The 17,496-nt window shown below is 40.5% G+C and overlaps 1 protein-coding gene across 1 annotated transcript in view; it reads left to right on the forward strand.

Moving 5' to 3' along the window:
• Positions 1-17,496, forward strand: part of PLOD2 (procollagen-lysine,2-oxoglutarate 5-dioxygenase 2) — a 57,000-nt gene that overhangs the window by 10,244 nt on the left and 29,260 nt on the right. The window contains exons 2-5 of the mRNA XM_087740169.1: positions 7,418-7,509; positions 9,128-9,264; positions 14,991-15,154; positions 16,343-16,455. Coding sequence (XP_087596295.1) covers positions 7,418-7,509; positions 9,128-9,264; positions 14,991-15,154; positions 16,343-16,455 — 506 coding nt within the window. The remainder of the gene's footprint in view (positions 1-7,417; positions 7,510-9,127; positions 9,265-14,990; positions 15,155-16,342; positions 16,456-17,496) is intronic.

A 17,496-nucleotide genomic window follows, 5' to 3' on the forward strand; every position in this document is an offset into this window, starting at 1 on the left:
CTTAAACCTTGTGCTGCATTGTCTTTAAAAGCTCTTTCACAGTTTTGCAATTAATTGGGAACTCAGACTGTTACATTATTCAGTTTTATGGAAGAAACAGCACTTGAGCCTATAAATAAGGTATTTTCCAACAGGCTTTATATCAGCCATTTTTTTTGGATCTCAGTAAGTTTTGTCTTGTTCAGAAGATATTGTAAAGTATTTTATATTTTCCAGGATATCTTCCAGAACTCATCTGTTAGAGAAATTACAGGCGGTTAGTTGTATAGTGACACTGTACTCCTAAATAGTGTTTAAAGTTTTCTTCTTCCAAAATTTACGAGTTTTTTCATGAAGTTATGAGAAACTCTAGATCTTGAATCCCAGTTATGGATCATGCCTTCACATACTGTAAGCTGACCCGCACACAGCTCACCCTGCACTATTATCCTTTCATTTGCTAACTCAAGATGTGTTGCACTCAGTATGCTTATCAGGGCAATGATATTAAAATGGCATGTTTTCCAAACAGGGCTGGTGACATGCTGGAAGGCACCCACCAGGAGCTTCTGGTGTGCAAGCAGCTACAGTGAAGGCAGAGCTGTTTCTCTTCCAGGCACGGAAATATTCCCCTTTTAGGGGAGCAGAATGGATAGGAAGGTCAAGGAAGCTGCTAATTACATTTTGTATCTATCTCAGACTACTGTAAAAATCTCAGAACATGGATTTTATTGATGGAGTGTGCTTTAGGTGAGGTGCGTAAGGAACGAAAATAGAACTTGTTGAGGACAATTTCTCTAGTTCACCTTCTCATTACTGGCTGAGTACAGAAGTTGGAAGGGAAAGTGGCATGGCCAAGTTAGGACTCATATATTTGAGATGATTATACGTGGGGTAGGTTGCCTACCTTGGAAATAAGCAGGCATATTGAAAACTTTAATCCAAAACCAAACAAGCGTTTCACCCCCTTTTATTGTCTTTTTTTTAACAGTTAATCTGTGGAAACAATAAATAATAGTGGAAATGCAATCAGAAGTCTTCAGTTAGTTGGGGCTGTTTACTGTCACTCTGACGGCTGCTTCTCAGTTCAGCTTACTTTTGAACATTCCTCATTACTGTTCTCTTCAAGTGTGATGGGAGGAATCCGGGCTGAAAACACTTTTTCAGTTGCGTTGTGCTTTAGTGTGTCTCTCCAATGATGGAGAAGCATGCTCCTACGTGGTGTAAAGGGAAGCTATATCCAGTCTGTGGGTTTGTGTTTTGTTTGGGGTTTTTTGGTTTTGTTTGTTTGTTTTTGTGGGAACCAGTACCCTGTTGGTCTCCCATATCTCCAGAGATGCGGGAGACATAATAATAGGCACAATTACATAGCTTAATTAATGGGCTCAGATGCATCCATGTGCCTCTTCCAGGTATCCATCTCATCCGTCTTCTCTTCCAGGTATCTGCCCAGCCTGTGCCTTAATTAAGGTCATGCAGGTCACTGCCAAGGTTACTACCTGACCTTTCTTTGACAGTGTGTATGTATTTTTATTTATTTTATTTTTTTTTTAAATCCACGGGGGTATTTCTAGTATGCTTCCAGTTCCCAAGCTTTTTCTGTGATCTCTAGCAACTCTTTTATTTGCTCACTGGAAACCTTTGGTGAATTATTTTGCAATTGTACATCTCTGCTCATTTAATGGAGAGGTTGATGCACAGTTGTTACTCCATTGAGCGGTTCTGGGTGGGACGTAATCTGCAAACAGGAAAATAGACTGTTTTATGTAGACACTAGAACATGGATAAAACCGTATTCCAGGAAACAGACATAATTTGTTTACCATTATAAGCTACTAGTTCTAAAGATAAAGATAGATTTTAATGGCATAATGTGGTACCGTGCACAGATATCCTTTGATCTCACAGCTCACTCCTACTCCAGAGAAGTCCACAGTGCTTGAATCCAAGGACTAAATGTCACCACCCATGTGGCTGTGAGCAATATCCTCACTTTTGGCTGCTCTGAAGCTACTGTACTAGTGCCCACAACCCCTGGTAGAAATTATGTAGTAATCTCTGTCAGTGTTCATTCAAGATAAATAAGAACCATGTGGGTGTGCGAGGAATGACTGCAGTTCCTTGTGTACTTCTTTGCCAAGGTACAAGGAGAGAGGTCACTGCTGCTTAAAGCAGTCCTGCCATGGCAATTCCTGGCTGAGACCTCGCCAGGCAATTCACTGAAGACAAAGGCTCTGCTTTATAGTTCTTATTCCTGGAAGTAAATATTTATGATGCAGTCAGACCCCGGATGGTAGCAGTGCAGAAGACTGAGTAAGAGTGAGGTGTTTTGATAAACCTTCATTGGATTTCCTAATAAATTGCACGTGCTCTACATGCAGTGTTGTCTTTCACAACTTGAGTGCTAAAGGGTTTCCTAATTTGCATGTAAAAATGAATTCTGTTTGTCACTGGATATACTTTTCTTGGCCAAAGGCGTGCTCTCTCAGGCTTGTTTTCAAAACAGAACAGCTATTTTGTGAATGTAACTATCAGAAAGCTGTCTGGAATAATTGCACTCCAGTAACTTCAGCACCCTCATATCTGGCACGAAGCTATTCAAAGATTTTATTTCGTGCCTTCCTGTTGAACTTCAGTATAGGGTTTGCATTTCCTTTTTACACAAATTGACTTTACTTGTGGAAATAAATGCCAAGCTTGGTAATCCCCTCCAGTGACTGCCAAGATGCCTCTGGCAGGCTGCGTGCCGGGGGAGCCCAGCCGTGCCGGGCAGCCTGTACCCTCTGTGGTGTCCCAGTGCCCGGCAAGTGTGGAGGGCTGTGACCGCCTGCTGTGCTCTTGATTTCATATATGTTTGCATTTCGAGGATGCTGTTGGAAAATATTACTGAGAGTGTATATTTGTCCCCTCATGTGAGGGGGATAGTCAGACTTAAGAAACTGGATAGCTCAAGTCTATATGTAAGACCATACAGCAGAGCTCCTTAGGGTAGACATGTGGGTGGAGGGCAGGGCAGGGATTTGTGCCAAAGTGGATGGTGAAGCAGGAACAGTGTTGCTGCAGCTAGAATTCGTCGTGAGGTTTTTGCGAAGACTGAGCATTTTGTGGCTCGTTCGCTGGGGAGTACTGGGCCACAGTTGTAACTTGGGGTCTGAGTAATTGCAGACAGCTTTCCGCTGCTACCCTCAGGTCTTCATTGCACAGCTGGAGCCCTGGAGGCGGCACAGCGATGCTGCTGGGGACTCTGGGCCAGTCACTCAACCTCTCGGTGTGACATTTGTGTGCGACTGAGCCTGCAGTAAGGGCTCTGGTGCTGCACTGAACCTCTGCACTGTCAGGGCTCTTCGTGGGACCAAACCTGCTCCACGCAGCAGGGACACTGTGGGCGGCTGCAGCTAAAATAGATGTAGCCGAGCACATCCTAAAATGGAAACATTTGGATAAACTTACTTCCCTGGGACATGTGTTGTATTCGCACATTTACACTCTTGTGAATTCATGAAAGTCACTTTGGATTTGTGTTACTAGACATGAATGGGACAGGTCTTCTAAGGGGTTGTTGTACCTAGATGTAGCAAGCAAGGAATAGATTTTTCAAAATGAATGAAGTTAAAAGGTTAAAAATAAATTAGCAGAAGTATTTGGTCAGAAGCATTCTCTTCACTCACTTCCACAGGAAGAAACAAATATCTCCCATGCTACGCTTAGTGGAACTCTGCCAGTAAAACTGGTGCACGTTGTCATTTACATCTAAATAAAGTCATAGGAGTCTACAGAAATTACATTAATATTTTTGTAACATCTTACTAGCTAGAAGAGAATGGTGCTGCTTTCCTCAGTTGGTTAATAATACCCTCTATAATATGCCAAGGTAACTATCATTTAATATACTTTTCATTGTCTCTCCATACACACTCTAGACTGAATCAAAGCATGTTTCTCTGTGCTTTGATCAGACACAGATTACTTAAAAAAAAAACAAACCCACAAAACAAACCCAAACAAACAAAAAACCACCACCCCTGAAAAAACCCCAACAAAGACTGAATAGTCTATAAAGAAACTCTAATTCTAAATGGACTCTAAATGCTCTAATTATACTTCTGCTGCACTTAAAAATTAAGTACCACATGCACCTAAAATTCTGTGGTGCAGCAGAGACATGGAAATAAAGCCTTTTAAATCTCTTCATCTGTAATTTTAAAAAATTGACCATTGGCAAGTATGCTAAAAAGAAAACTTTTCCAATGTGAATAATACCTTTATAAAAATAGCTTCCTGTTTGTTCTGTGACTGTTTGCAAACCTGACTCAGGCAGCCTACACTAGTTTGCTTCATAGACTGTGAGTGTGATACAGGTTCTTTTGCAGTTTCATGTCAATATAAACTGCATTATTTGGCTGCTCAGCTTTCTCCATTTTATATAGCTCAGGTTGAAATCCCTTATGATTTGGCACATCATTCTCCTCCTGTTCCACAAAACTCAAGTAACATACCAGGCTCCATAGCGAATCTTGAAATACATGAGCAATATGTATGTGGAATTACTGTGGGTTCCATTAAAAGAGAGTAACAATATCCCATGAAGAATGGTATGTTATTTTTTGCTTGCCAAACTCTACTTGTACGTTGATTTAATACTTTCTTTGACGTAGTGACAGTGGGAGGAATCTGATGAAGCCCACATTTTGTCATTTACATCATGTTGTCAAGTACAGATTTTTGAAATCCTTGCTGTTAGCATTCCTCAGGAAGGGGTAGGTGTGAAATATGTCTACCCCAAATGAAATTCCATGGTTATGGTCAGGGCTTGACTGGTCACCTAGGAAACTTTCGATAATGGACTCGCTTGGCTTGGCGATGCGGTCTGGTATGATCAAATTTTTCCAGTTCACTCTATTTTGAAAATGCAGTGCTTGAACAAAAAATTAATCGTAACTTAATCTGTTCCATAGAGAAAAATCCTCTCCTCTGTCTTCAGTTCTGTTTTAGTCATAGTCTAGGATATCATGTTCTTATTCATTCTGTGGTGACTCCTGTAGAATTACTTTAGATTGCATGGCCTTTAGAATGAATGATCTTGAAGACATTGAACCGTTATTGCCGTGTTTATGTCTATCAGTGAGTCAGTGTGTCTGTGAACGCATTGCACTGGAATAATCTGTGGCGGTCCTCCTGCCCTTCTGAGATGTACTCATGGGATTTTTCTTCTCATTCTTGCCTACAAAAGACTGTTAGCACTTAAGTGAGAAAAAGATGGAGCAATTAATTTTCTAAAACTGTCTTCCCCAAGTTTTTGGGTGTTCAAGTTGAGTTGATTGAAGCACTTCAAGTATTTTCAGTTTCTTCTTTGCTGTGTATTGTAATTGCAGGATTGTCAGTCTGGTTCAGTAGAGCCAGCAGTTAAAATCTTCACTGTTTGTTGAGCAAAAACAATTTGTTGAGCAAAAGGAGCCAAAAAAGAAAAAAGCTGTAGCAGGATGTCAGAGAAATCCACAAAATTGTGCGTGGTGCGGAGGGCAGGTAGAGATATTGTCTGTAGTTGAAGAACTTGGGCTGTGTCAGATAAAAACTGTAAGAGCCCTGCTGAAGGCACAGAAGATTGTGGGGCTTTTGGAGTAGGTACTGGGCACATGGTGCTGTCACTGCTTGAAGGTTACATCAGTTCAAGGAGTGACTAGGTAAGGGCAAGGTCACAAAGTAGACTGAGTGTTTCGGAATATAGGGAAGCCCCATCCAGCTCAGGAAAACCCATAAACTGAGACAGGTAGAAAAGGCAGAGAAAGCATTATATATGCGTCTCTTATCCTTGCTCTTCCTCACGTACGCTGTTACAGCTGCTGTTGAGGATGCACTAGCCAGACCAATGTCTGACTTGGTATGGGTGTTCTTGGAAGTGACCTGTTGACTAGTGCTGAATCTAAGCCTTATTTCAGTGGAAAAAATATCAGTGGCTCCTGAGACTAGTGTCCATCGTTTGCCTGCTGTGGCTATTTTAGACAGACTTGAATTCCATTAGCATCTGTTTTTTATGTTGCTCTGCAAACTATGTCTGTGCTCCTACAGGTATTTTTGCTTGACTGAGCGGAGGTACGCTTCTACTGGTACTTCGCTGCAGGGCATTGCATGAATAACTAGCAAGGTGCATTTCTTCTACAAAGTGGGAAGCTGATCATCATCTTGTGTGTTAATTTTGCTGGTGTCGAATAAAACAAAATGGTATGTGGTGATTGATTTGAATACACTCAGGACGATATCTCGGCTGTCTGAGGGCTGCTAAGTGTGTGGTGGTGGACAAGACTGAAGGGTTAATAGGAATGTTTTTCACAGCAGCCACTTCTAGCACGTTACTGTGCTGGTAAAGATAAACCCAGAGGATGTTTTTTGGGAAAGTGAAACAACAACAGGCAGTGTGTCTGGAATGCTCATTAGAGGTGATTAATTTTACTTTCTTGTAAGGATTGATCTCATGGGCTCTGTTTAGAGGGCAGCTGTTGCTTGAACTCAAACCAAACTGGGGAACTGCAACGTGCTCGGGGATCCAGGCTGGTCTGATTAAATACTTGATGTTGCGTAGGGGTACTGTCTTTCTCATAGCTTTGAATTATGTACCTTGATTATGCAGCATATTGCATTGGGTGCTGAATGTTGTTCAGTAGTTTAATCGGAAAGCTGTTTAGTAGGAATTCATGGCCTCATTTGAATGATGTCAAAAGCCCTGGGATATGAAAAGGAAATTGGTTGCACGGTCATTTGCCTGCATGCAGTAAGACGGCAAAATTAGCACTGGTGTAATTTACAGAGGCTCTGAATAAAAAAAAAAACCAAACTCCAAAAAACAAAAAACCAAAAAAACCCAACAAAAAACCCAACAAAAAAAAAACCCAAACCAACTTTACTCTTTTGTCTCTGCCCAAGGACTTAAAAGCACTAAATGCTGGCTGTTGCGGCATTGGTTTCCATGGTTGGCTTTTGTTCAGCCTGTTTTCACAAAGAATATGAACCGCTTGCTTTCAGGGGAGTTACTGAGGTTGGGTGAAGTTCTCTGGTACCATTCAGTCCCATGATAAGAGGTCACAGGATTAGCTCAGACTGAAAAGTAATAAATTAGTTTTGTTTTGAAGATTTCTTCCTGTCCAGTAGTCATACTAGCTTTGTTTACATGTATTGAGCCAGTTGTTTACAGAGTAGATAGATTTCTTTGCTTCCTCTTCCTGAGGATAATTTTAAATACAGCACCCTTGTCCATAGCAGTTCTTGTTTGATAATTTCTCATGCCTGTAATATGACAGTGTATTTGCCTCCTCTCTTTGAATAAGATGTAGGCAAGTCGTAAAGCCCCCTGATCCAGTGCTGTTCAGTGCATTTTTTTTTTTTTTTTGTTATAAACTGTGGCCTGAAAACATATTAATACATGTTCCTTCTTTTTCTCCCTCAGATAAACTACTAGTTTTTACTGTAGCAACTAAAGAAACCGATGGCTTTCACCGTTTCATGCAAACTGCAAAGCACTTCAACTACACAGTAAAGGTATTGTATGTTTTCATACCAAATATTCATACTACACAGCCTTTAATACGGAAACAGTGCAATAGTAACTGAGGTTGCATTAGCTTCCTTGCTTGCTGGGGCAAAGTAAAACAATTACAGCACTTGAGGGCGGGTAGGGTACTTGCACGTGGCCTGCCTGATGTCCCTGTTGCTTACCTGCTGATCCCCTTCTGAACGACCATGGGAGGGTGCTTCTTCCACTGCCTTAGGAACTGTTTTATGGATTAGTAGCTATTGTGATCAGTGTCCTCAGTCACTTACAGGTTCTGTCATGATTTATCATATAGCCTTGCTTTTCAGTGTGGCTAATTTTGTTTGCGTGAATACTTCTGGAAGCTGCACTGCACTCAGAGGGGTTTGGCTGTCTTCTTCCTCCTTAAACAAGGCTGGATCCCTGCTGCGGGGAAGGAGGGAGGGTCACAACTGAAAGTTTCACTCTGTTTCCCAAGAGCCTCATCTAGAGGTCTCGTCTAGATGGCGCTAGAAAGGTTGGACCAGATGATCCTTGAGGTCCCTTCCAATGTGGTATTCTATGATTCTATGAACCTGTAATTCTTCGAGAGGGCAAAACATTTCTATCATTTTTAGCCTGTTTTCTATAATGTATCAGCCTTTTCTGCCTTGCTCCGTGTCTCTGTATGTCACGTACTGAGGTTGGCCTCCGCGTGACCTTGGGAAAAAGGGAAGGCACTAACCTTCTTCTAAACTTTCCCCACAAATTGGTTCTGCAAGAGAAAATCCAGGAATTCAGATGGTATTACAAAATTTTTCTCCTTACTTACCATGGTGTCTACACTATAAATAGGAAGTTATTTGGGTCTCTGAAGTTTGACTTCTGCCACTGAACTTGGAAGACCGAGAGAACCTTTCCTAATGTGATAACGCTGTACTAAAGTACCCGAGAAGCCTGAGCTCTGAATACATCTATTAGCTTTGCAGATTTGCCCAAAACATCATGCAATGTAGTTCTTCCAGGTTTTATAGGTTCCAAAAATATTATGCTGAAAACCCAGAAAAAGTTTAAGGGTTTTTCTGTTTTTGAGATGTAACTCTCTATAGCGCTTGGCTAGGGAGGAATTTTGTTTAGCTGATTTTAGCAGCCAGCTGTGTATTGCGGAACCTATCGTTTCGTTTCCTTGTACAGAAGTGTTCTGGAGGGATTTCAGAAAGACTGGAGCTTGCAATTTGTATTAGTAATACCCTGATCCACCAAGGTCTCTTACACTTCCTGTTCCTAAAGTGATCGTATTGACTTTTAAAGGTCTCATTCAGAATGTTTTTCTAATACAAATTTTGAAACAATTTTTAGATTTTTTTTTTCTTTTTTTTTTTTTCTGAAGGAGACACATTTGAATAAACGGTGGTAGCCGGCAATTGCTCAATTCTTATTTGGTTAAGAAATGTCTCTCTCATGTTTTTGCAGTGATGTCATTGTGCTGAATGCTGCTTCAGACATGGAAAACTTACGAAGCTGGAAATGCTGGCTTGCTATGCTTTAATGTTTTGCTTCTGCTTTAACATCTGTTTTCAATAAGGAACTGTTTAAAAAGTCTCTTGTTTTTGGGTACTAGCAAAAAGTGCTCTTGTCTTATTCCAGGTACTTGGAAAAGGTGAAGAGTGGAAAGGTGGTGAGCTGCCTAACTCTATTGGCGGAGGGCAGAAAGTTCGACTGCTGAAAGAAGGCATAGAAAGCTATGCTGATCAAGAGGACTTGGTTGTAATGTTTGTTGAATGGTGAGCAAACCTGGCTCGTTGCCTTTACATTTTAGTCTTGGTAGGCATACAACAGTAGCTGCTGCAACATGCTGAAAGTCGCATGCTGCTTTTCCCCCTCACTGTTTATTTGAGAGAGTTTGCTTGCATTTTTCTCCATTCATAAAAATAGTAGATTGCTCTTGGAGCAATCGTTACATTTTTAACAAATTTACAGATGTAAGAGTTGTTCATAGTTCTGCTGCCTCAAGGGGGTAAAAAAATGTTATTGGGAGCTGACAGGCTTTTAGGCAAGTATTCGTCCTCTCCCTGTTTGGCTGTGGTGAGGGCAGGACGTGGCAGCAGGCTGGGAGGGTGGAATGGAGGGGAAGCAAAAGCAGCTCCAGAAATAGAGGCCAGTAGGGACCAGAGCATGATCTTGTTCCATGAAGTAACATTGATATGGAAGAAGCTGGAAATGGGCCCCTGAGGAAGCACTTAACAGGAGAACTTCTTTTACATGTTAGAGAACTGAATCAAGAGGCTTGGTGCCAGATATACCCTGGTGCCTGTGCTGTCTGTGCAATGGAAGGATGGAGAGACAGTGCTGCTGCAGGTGTCAGATTATAGGTCATAGCACAGCTATAGTTGAACATCCTCACTGGAGGCCAGGTAGGTTTCTCCCTGTCACAGAGAATGGGGAGCTCAAACATGTTGAAATCCCACTTTTTCCATTGCTTCCCTCTGCTCTTTTTTCCCTGTTCTTTTGCTCCTGTGACAAGAGCATGATCAGAGCGGCTAAGAATCCAGCTCACATCAGCTGCCAAGCTCTTCCATGCTAGTGTTACTTAGAGCAGGCTCACAGTTCTAAAAGAATCCCTGCAAGGAAGGTACAAGACCAAGTCCCGAATTGGGGACATGAAGCCCTGATTGCAGGCAGGCAGCCTTGGGGAGGTAGTGGAGTGCAAGCTTGCTGAGGTTCGTGCATGGGTTCACGCTGCTGTTACCAAGTCATGTTGGAATGACCGCTCTAGAATTTTTGTTTCATCTTTTAACCTGCATTTAGAATGTATTTATTTTTAAAAATTTGGTAGCTGAAGAATTTTAGGGACTCTTTTGCAAGTTAGAGATTCGGCAGGATTTGCACGGCAGACATCACAAGAGAGAAAGTGGTCTGACAGTGGTATTTGCTGGAAAGTTCCTTTGTTGTTTTGTGTAAGTTAAGAGTTTGGGAAAGTTGGAGTAGCTTGCTAAACTGGTAACAAATTTAAAGATGCTGCTCAGTTTTCTTTTTTAATTTTACCTCTCGTGGTAAATAGAGCTACAAAGCCAATGTCTAAATCATCTTGAACAATTTGTGAACAAGCTTTAAAAAGCAAACTTATCACACTGAATATTTTCTTTGTATGCTTAATTAACAGTAAAAGTAACAGAGTTTGGAGGTATGTGGTCAGTTTTTGAATTCTTTTCTTACTGACTTGATCAGTTTTGCATTTGGTAAGTGGAAAAAGTATCTTTCTAAAAGTAAATCTATTACATGTTTGTTCATAGTGTTCTACTGATCATGCAATAACTGAAACTTCTTAAGATTAATTTGAGAGATCATTTTGTTCTTTACTAAATGCTCAGATGAATCACATGTTTCCCAAATATTTGCTACTTACATTGAATTTCTTTGTTTTCAAATTTCTTATCCTGATTCACGTCTATTTTCTCCCTATATGGTAAAACATGCAAATTTGTTATCAGATTTGGGTATAGCTCAAATTCTTCTCCAACATAATTTATTCTCTCGAGGGGCAGGCTTTCTGCTGGCATGGATGAGAGAGTACAGAGGACCATGTGTGTTGAAGTGGAGATGCCGTAATATTTCTTGCCATGAAAAATCACAGGATTTAAGGCCTTCTGAGTTCTTGACGTCCATAATCCCAAGTACATACTGTTTTAAAGCCAGTGGAACTGATTCCAAATAGGAGAAAAAAAATAGTTTGCTGATTCTAGTATTATGTTTTAGTTCTGATGAGCCTTTTCATTTCCAGGAATCCTGCTTTGCAATTTAAATGTTAATCAATGTAGCAGTATGTTCGGAAAATACAAATATAGTGAAATTTCTTTCTTTATCAAGTTTTTTTTCATTATATTAATTGTGAAGCATTTGGAATGTTAATCGGGGGGGTGAAGGAAATGTCTGGTTTACTTACTGTAACTAGGCAAATAATTTCTAGTGGACTGTTTACTTAAATTTAGCTTTTTTTTTTTTTTTTTGCATCAGTTTTCTAATATGGCTCACAATTCTGGAAATAGTTTGAATTTCTTCTGTGGACAGCTTGTGTCTAGGTGCAGATAGCAAAATTCTTTGCCTGCAGATGGAACGCTATTTAAATTAGGCTTGTTTTTGCAAGAGCTAACCTCTGGTTTACTTTGGACCATTTCAGACTGAACTGGCTAATGGCTAGTGTAGACTGGATAAAATGGCTGATGCTGTGATTGTTCATCCAGAACTCCCACAGCCATCTATTTGTATCATGGAAGACTTTTGAAGCCTCTCAGGTTTCTGGTGTTTTTTTTCTTTTGTTTTTGTTTTTAAACATTTGTCAGAAATTGAGGGATAATTACATTTTCTACATATCTCAAAATGGTTAAAGTGTGATCCCGGTGGGGATGCAGTGTAAATGACAAAATGTCTGTGTAGCTGAACAGTCCAGTTAAATAGGGTGGAATACGGGACCTGAATTGCTGGTTACCAGTAAGCCCTCTCTTGTTTGTATTTTGAGCTCTTAACCTGCAGCTCCAAAAGTAACATGTCCATGTTGTTATAAAAGTTGTGGATGCAAAAGTTGCATGTTCAATTCTAGAGGACCCAAGCCACCATTGCCATTTCCCTGTGTTGCTGGGAGTGCTGGATGCGTAGCCAGAGTGCTTTGCTGCTGCAAAAGAGGAGGAGGGATGGGTGGATTCCAGCCCCAAGCATCTGCCATCTGGGAACTTCAGGAAATGGGATTGGAGTTGTGGAAACTTTCTGTTTTGGGTTTGGTGGTGGTTTTTTTTGGTTTTTTTTTTTTTTCCCCCCTCTCTCTCTCTCCTTTCTTCTTGCTTTCTACTTAATTGGAAGGATTTATGAAGAATAAATAAGAGAGTAGCTGAGCTTTTCCAGCTTGCTAAGGCAGCCTGCCTTTTCCTGGATATATCCACGCTTTTTCTCCCCTGCCAAATTTTGAAGTCCTCTTTAAAGTAAGTCATGTGCATCACCCATAATAACGGTATAAACTGTTAAGGATAGTCCTGGGACGCGTTTTGTGATATAGACCTGAGGTGAATCCTCCATTACAGGAGGAGTTGAGTGCTAGCTAGACGGAACATAATCTGACATAGCAGGTAAGCAAGGCAAATGATGGATTTATAGGTTTTAGTTGGACTCTAGAAGTTTTCCTGTTGTCTGGAGAGAAAAGCAGGACCCTCATAAAGCAGCTGATGGGGAGACTGGCAGCGAGGAACGGAAGGCTGGTGGAGGTCCTGCCTGGGAGGAGGTGTGGTGGCAGTAAGTCACCTCTTGACAAAACAGAGGGCCATGAAAATTAGTGGAAAATGTAGGTCCATGCTGGACTCCTACTCCTGCATAATACCCGTTAGTGTGTAAAGTTTATAATAATTATTAATGCAATTTAACAGCTCTGTACTGTGCTTTGTATTATAAACTGTGCTGTATCAAGTAGCATATCCCTTTCACAAGCAGAGCCTGTGGCTGGCCCAGCATGTTGCTCAACTTTGGCTTTCTTTTCCAGAATGACAGTCCTTGGAAGCAATGTTGTTCCAGGGGTGTTTGGTTCCTTCCCGCAGCTGTAAGTCATTGCAGCAGCAGCACTAAACTGATCAAAGAGGAGAAGCACAGCCTGCCATAAGCTATTAAGTTAAAGTCTCAGACAAATCTCTGTTTTTGTCTGTCTTCAACTTGTCTCCTGTTTCTTGCTTGTTCTTCAGGCTCATTCTGGCTTTGAATTGGGCTACGTGAATTAAATGGAAAAGGGAGAGAAGTGTACTCCTGTATATTTGGGCAGAAAAAGGCAGTTTTTGCACAACTGGGGAAACTCCAAAATATACAATGTTTTTTTCATACATTCTGCTGCCAAAGCTACAGAAAAACAAAACAGTGAGAGTTTTCGGAAACCCACTTACTTTATATAGACTACATAACACATTTCCTTTCCAGGGTTCATACTTTGCTCTGCGGTAGAAATCTTCTCTTTTGCATTTGTGAGCCAGCTGTTGTTCAGTTCTCTTAGGCCAATTGCATTAAATCCCCTTTGAAGAAAGGGTGTTTAAAATAGTTTCAGAACTGTACCAGAAGTCAGTAATGATTGATCTGTTGGCACTATTGTTGAGTAATACATTGCAATGCAAAAAGTTCCTGTGCAGTGCGGGTGAGGGTACTGCTGTCCTTCTTAGCCCAGCTAAAAGACTTTGCAGGAACAAAATCTTAGTCGAGGTTAGACCTTTTGATTTTTGGTAGCTGTACCATTCCTTTGCCCTATATCAGGGCTGATGAGTTTCAGTTACTAAGGTAGATGTGTGGAATAAGAATATACCTGCATTCAGATGAGGAAGCTCTGAGGCTGAGATGCTGCATTAAATCCAAATATTCTGCTTCTTCAGCCAGAGACTAATTTAGGACATGATTCCAATATTACTGTGTCATGGTTTCATGCTATGTAAAATGAACCTTGAGGTGGTTTGCACATTAATGCTTTTATATGTAGATCTCAAGTACAAACAAAGGAACCTTATACTCTGAATAATTTAATCATTTATACATATTTTGAGGTTTCAGTTTGGTGGGGTGTTTTTGTTTATTTGTTTGCTTTTGTTTTTTCTTTTTTTTCCCCCCAGAGGCATTGATTTAGATATGCTTCAACAACAAGAAACCGCTAGGCTTGTGATATGACATTCTTACGTGACCTTTGCCAAACCTGTGCATGTTTCTTTCTGTTTTGGGATAGTGCTGACCTTCAGCTGTGGGTAACTGCTGTTTTTAGAGATGGGCCCTCCACCTTTAGGTCTTTGTCTTCAATAGGAGTTGGTAGTCAAATCTAATGAACACATAAAGGCAGGTGAAGTTTTTCATAAATAGATATTGTGAAGTTCAGAGCCTTCTGAAGTCTTCTGCACATTAAAGATGTTGAAGGAGAAATCTATATATTGTCAGGATGCAACACAGTTTAAGTTTATGGACAACTAGACTTTACTGAGAAATATCTAACTACATTCTTGATAAGACTTTTCAGAAGAAAGTGCAATTGTGTTTTGGAACAAGATCATCTAGAGTTTCCCAGTGAGTCACCTAAATCGTCTTTCAGTCCTACTGTATTTCATCTGCTAAGTTTTCTTTTTTGTTGTTGTTGTTCTTAAACACATAAACAGTTTTCTAAAGGGGAAAATATATTTTTTACTCAAAATACATGAAATGTGAAAATCAATTTCAGGTAGACAAAATCTGAAGGAAAAAGAATGCCCAAGATGTGGAAGGTTTGGAAAAAAAAAAAGAAAGTAAATAGAAGGGGAAACTGTATTGGATAAATAGTATTGATTAAATTTTTTCTCCTAGAGGGTATAGGATTTTTACATTTTAAAATGATTTAATGAGTCATTTTTCAGAATAAAAGGACTGTCTGTATGATTTTTAAAATTTGAATAGTCCAACCACTTGTTGTTGTTCTGAACACAGAAACATTAAAATTAAACTAATCTAATGGATATCTTTTCTTTATTTTCAGCTATGATGTTATCTTTGCGGGGGGCCCTGAAGAACTGCTAAAGAAATTTCAGGAAACTAATCATAAAGTAGTGTTTGCAGCAGATGGACTAATTTGGCCGGATAAAAGGCTAGCTGACAAGTATCCTGTTGTCCGGGGTGGAAAACGATTCCTGAACTCAGGAGGTAAGTGTGATTCTTGAACACAGTAAATTCTTGAACTTGAACATGACTTACTTCTGTTATCTGTTTTATGTGTTTGTATGTGGAACTGTTCCTGAATTCCTCAAGTATAAAATTGAGGACTGGATTTGCTGTCCTCTTCTTCCTCTCTCCCTTCCCACTTGAATAGCTCTTTGTCTGTGCTCAAGAATAGTTTTCATTCAAACTTACATAGTGCTTGTTGGCAATAACTTGTGAAAAGCAGGTAAATAAAGTTAGCAGCCTAGTGAGCAACTGTGCCTTGCAATGAAATGCTGTGCAGGGATGACCCAATTGCCACCGATTTGAATCTACTTCAGAAACAATCAAGTGTACAAGCCCAGTCAAAGCAGTACATGCTATTTACAGGCAGGATTTAGCTGGTCACAGAATTTCCTGACTTGGCTACCTTGTTCTTGGGGATCTCTGCATACAGTATAGATGTGCTGGTAGCTCTGCCTGGCCCATCAGCATGGCTTAGGCAGTTCATTCCAAGAGAAGTGCAAGTTACTCCTATTAATCTCAGTGATGTGTTAATTCTAGAGTCCTCCTTTGCCAGCTTTGGTAATAATTTTGCGGTTGATTAATATACGCACTGACACTGATACTGTTTAACTGCTACAGAGCACCGTATGTCACTTCTCCTAGGTACATGGTGCTGGGCAGAGTGTAAATCTGGGAGTGTCCCCGTTCCTTTCCCTCCCTTCTTTACCTGACCTGTCTACCCTATCTTTTTTTATTTTGGCTTAAACATAACACATGTTGGTTTTGAGTTGAATTCTCTTTGTAGTTCTGGCAGTATTAGATTCAGGCTTCTCTGCCAGCAAGAAGTGGTTGATGAAAATGAAACTTTTTCCTCAGATGGGCTTCTTGGGAACAGTAGTAGTCTAATCTCACGCTTTGGAGTTCTCAGGACCATCCTAAACAGGCCACTGTTTCCTTTTTTTTTCCCTTAAAATAGCATCGGTATAAAAATAACCCTTAATTATGAACTCTTTAAAACAGCACCGGTACATATCACAGGAAGAAAACTGGATTTTGAGCCAAGTTGTATGAATTTCATACTTTTCCTTTGCTGGCACCAAACAGTCAGAATGAAGTCCCTGACTGGTGGACAGCATTGGCAGAGTAGTGCTTTTTATGGAAATAACTTATGTGTGTGTGATATTGCAGGATTTATTGGTTATGCTCCATATATAAATCGTATTGTGCAGCAATGGAATCTGCAGGATAATGATGATGACCAGCTGTTTTACACCAAAGTCTATGTTGACCCATTGGCAAGGGTAGGTAGTAACTGTTTTTCTCATTTCTTTCTGCTTGAAATAACATGCTGCTCCTCATAAAACATCAGGAGATAAAAACAAAAGGAATGCTGTCTCTTTATTCTGGAGTGCCATGTTGATGGTTATGTTCGTTCTCTGGAGGTTCCTACTGTCGGAGTGATGAACAGGCTTCCGAAGGGTCATGGCTTGATATATTATTTCAGGCTGTCTGCAGATCCAAGCAGGTCATGCTTCGTTGTTAGAAATAATAGCTCTGAGGTATATGATTGGACACATTCATCTCAATGAGGGTCCCGTGTATTTGGCAGTTTGACAGCCAGAGAATGTGGCATTTTTCCAGGGCGTCACTGAACTACTTGCTGATCCAGTGTTTTATATTTTGACTTGCTGCCATTTCAGATTCTGCCTGCAGCTGCCTCTCACTCTTCAGCTTTTTGTGCAGATATGTTCAATAAAGCTGCATCGTAAATTTTTGGTGAAGAGCTCTCCGTGCTCTAGCTTAACAAACTTCTCTGCTGAGTAGCAGCATTAAAGCATGACAGATGTCAGAGGCATGGCCCTGATGCTGGAAAAAGAGGGCTAAGGAAAGTTAACAATGTATTGATGCAAAAAGACTTAGAAGCTGATATTGCAGAATTTTGAGGTAGATTTTGAGCATTTGTGTGCTTCAGGCAGATACGACGTTTCTGAAATACATGTATATTTTTCTATTAAATTATGTGTGAAACATCAGGCATGTTTAGATACAGGTACAGAAATAGAATAGAATATTTCATTTGGAAGGGACCTGCAATGATCATCTAGTCCAACTGCCTGGCCAATATGGGGCTGACCAAAAGTTAAAGCATGTTATTAAGGGCATTGTCCAAATACCTCTTAAACACTTGACAGGGTTGGGGCATTGGCCACCTCTCTAGGAAGCCTGTTCCAGTGTTTGACCACCCTCTCAGTAGAGAAATGCTTCCTAATGTCCAGTCTAAACCTCCCTTGGCACAGCTTTGAACCATTCCAACACATCCTATCACTGGATCTCAGGGAGAA

This window comes from Nipponia nippon, unplaced genomic scaffold, assembly GCF_047370975.1.
Source record: "Nipponia nippon isolate SJK-2023a ecotype South Korea unplaced genomic scaffold, ASM4737097v1 scaffold_7, whole genome shotgun sequence".
NCBI classification, from domain to species: Eukaryota; Metazoa; Chordata; class Aves; order Pelecaniformes; family Threskiornithidae; genus Nipponia; species Nipponia nippon.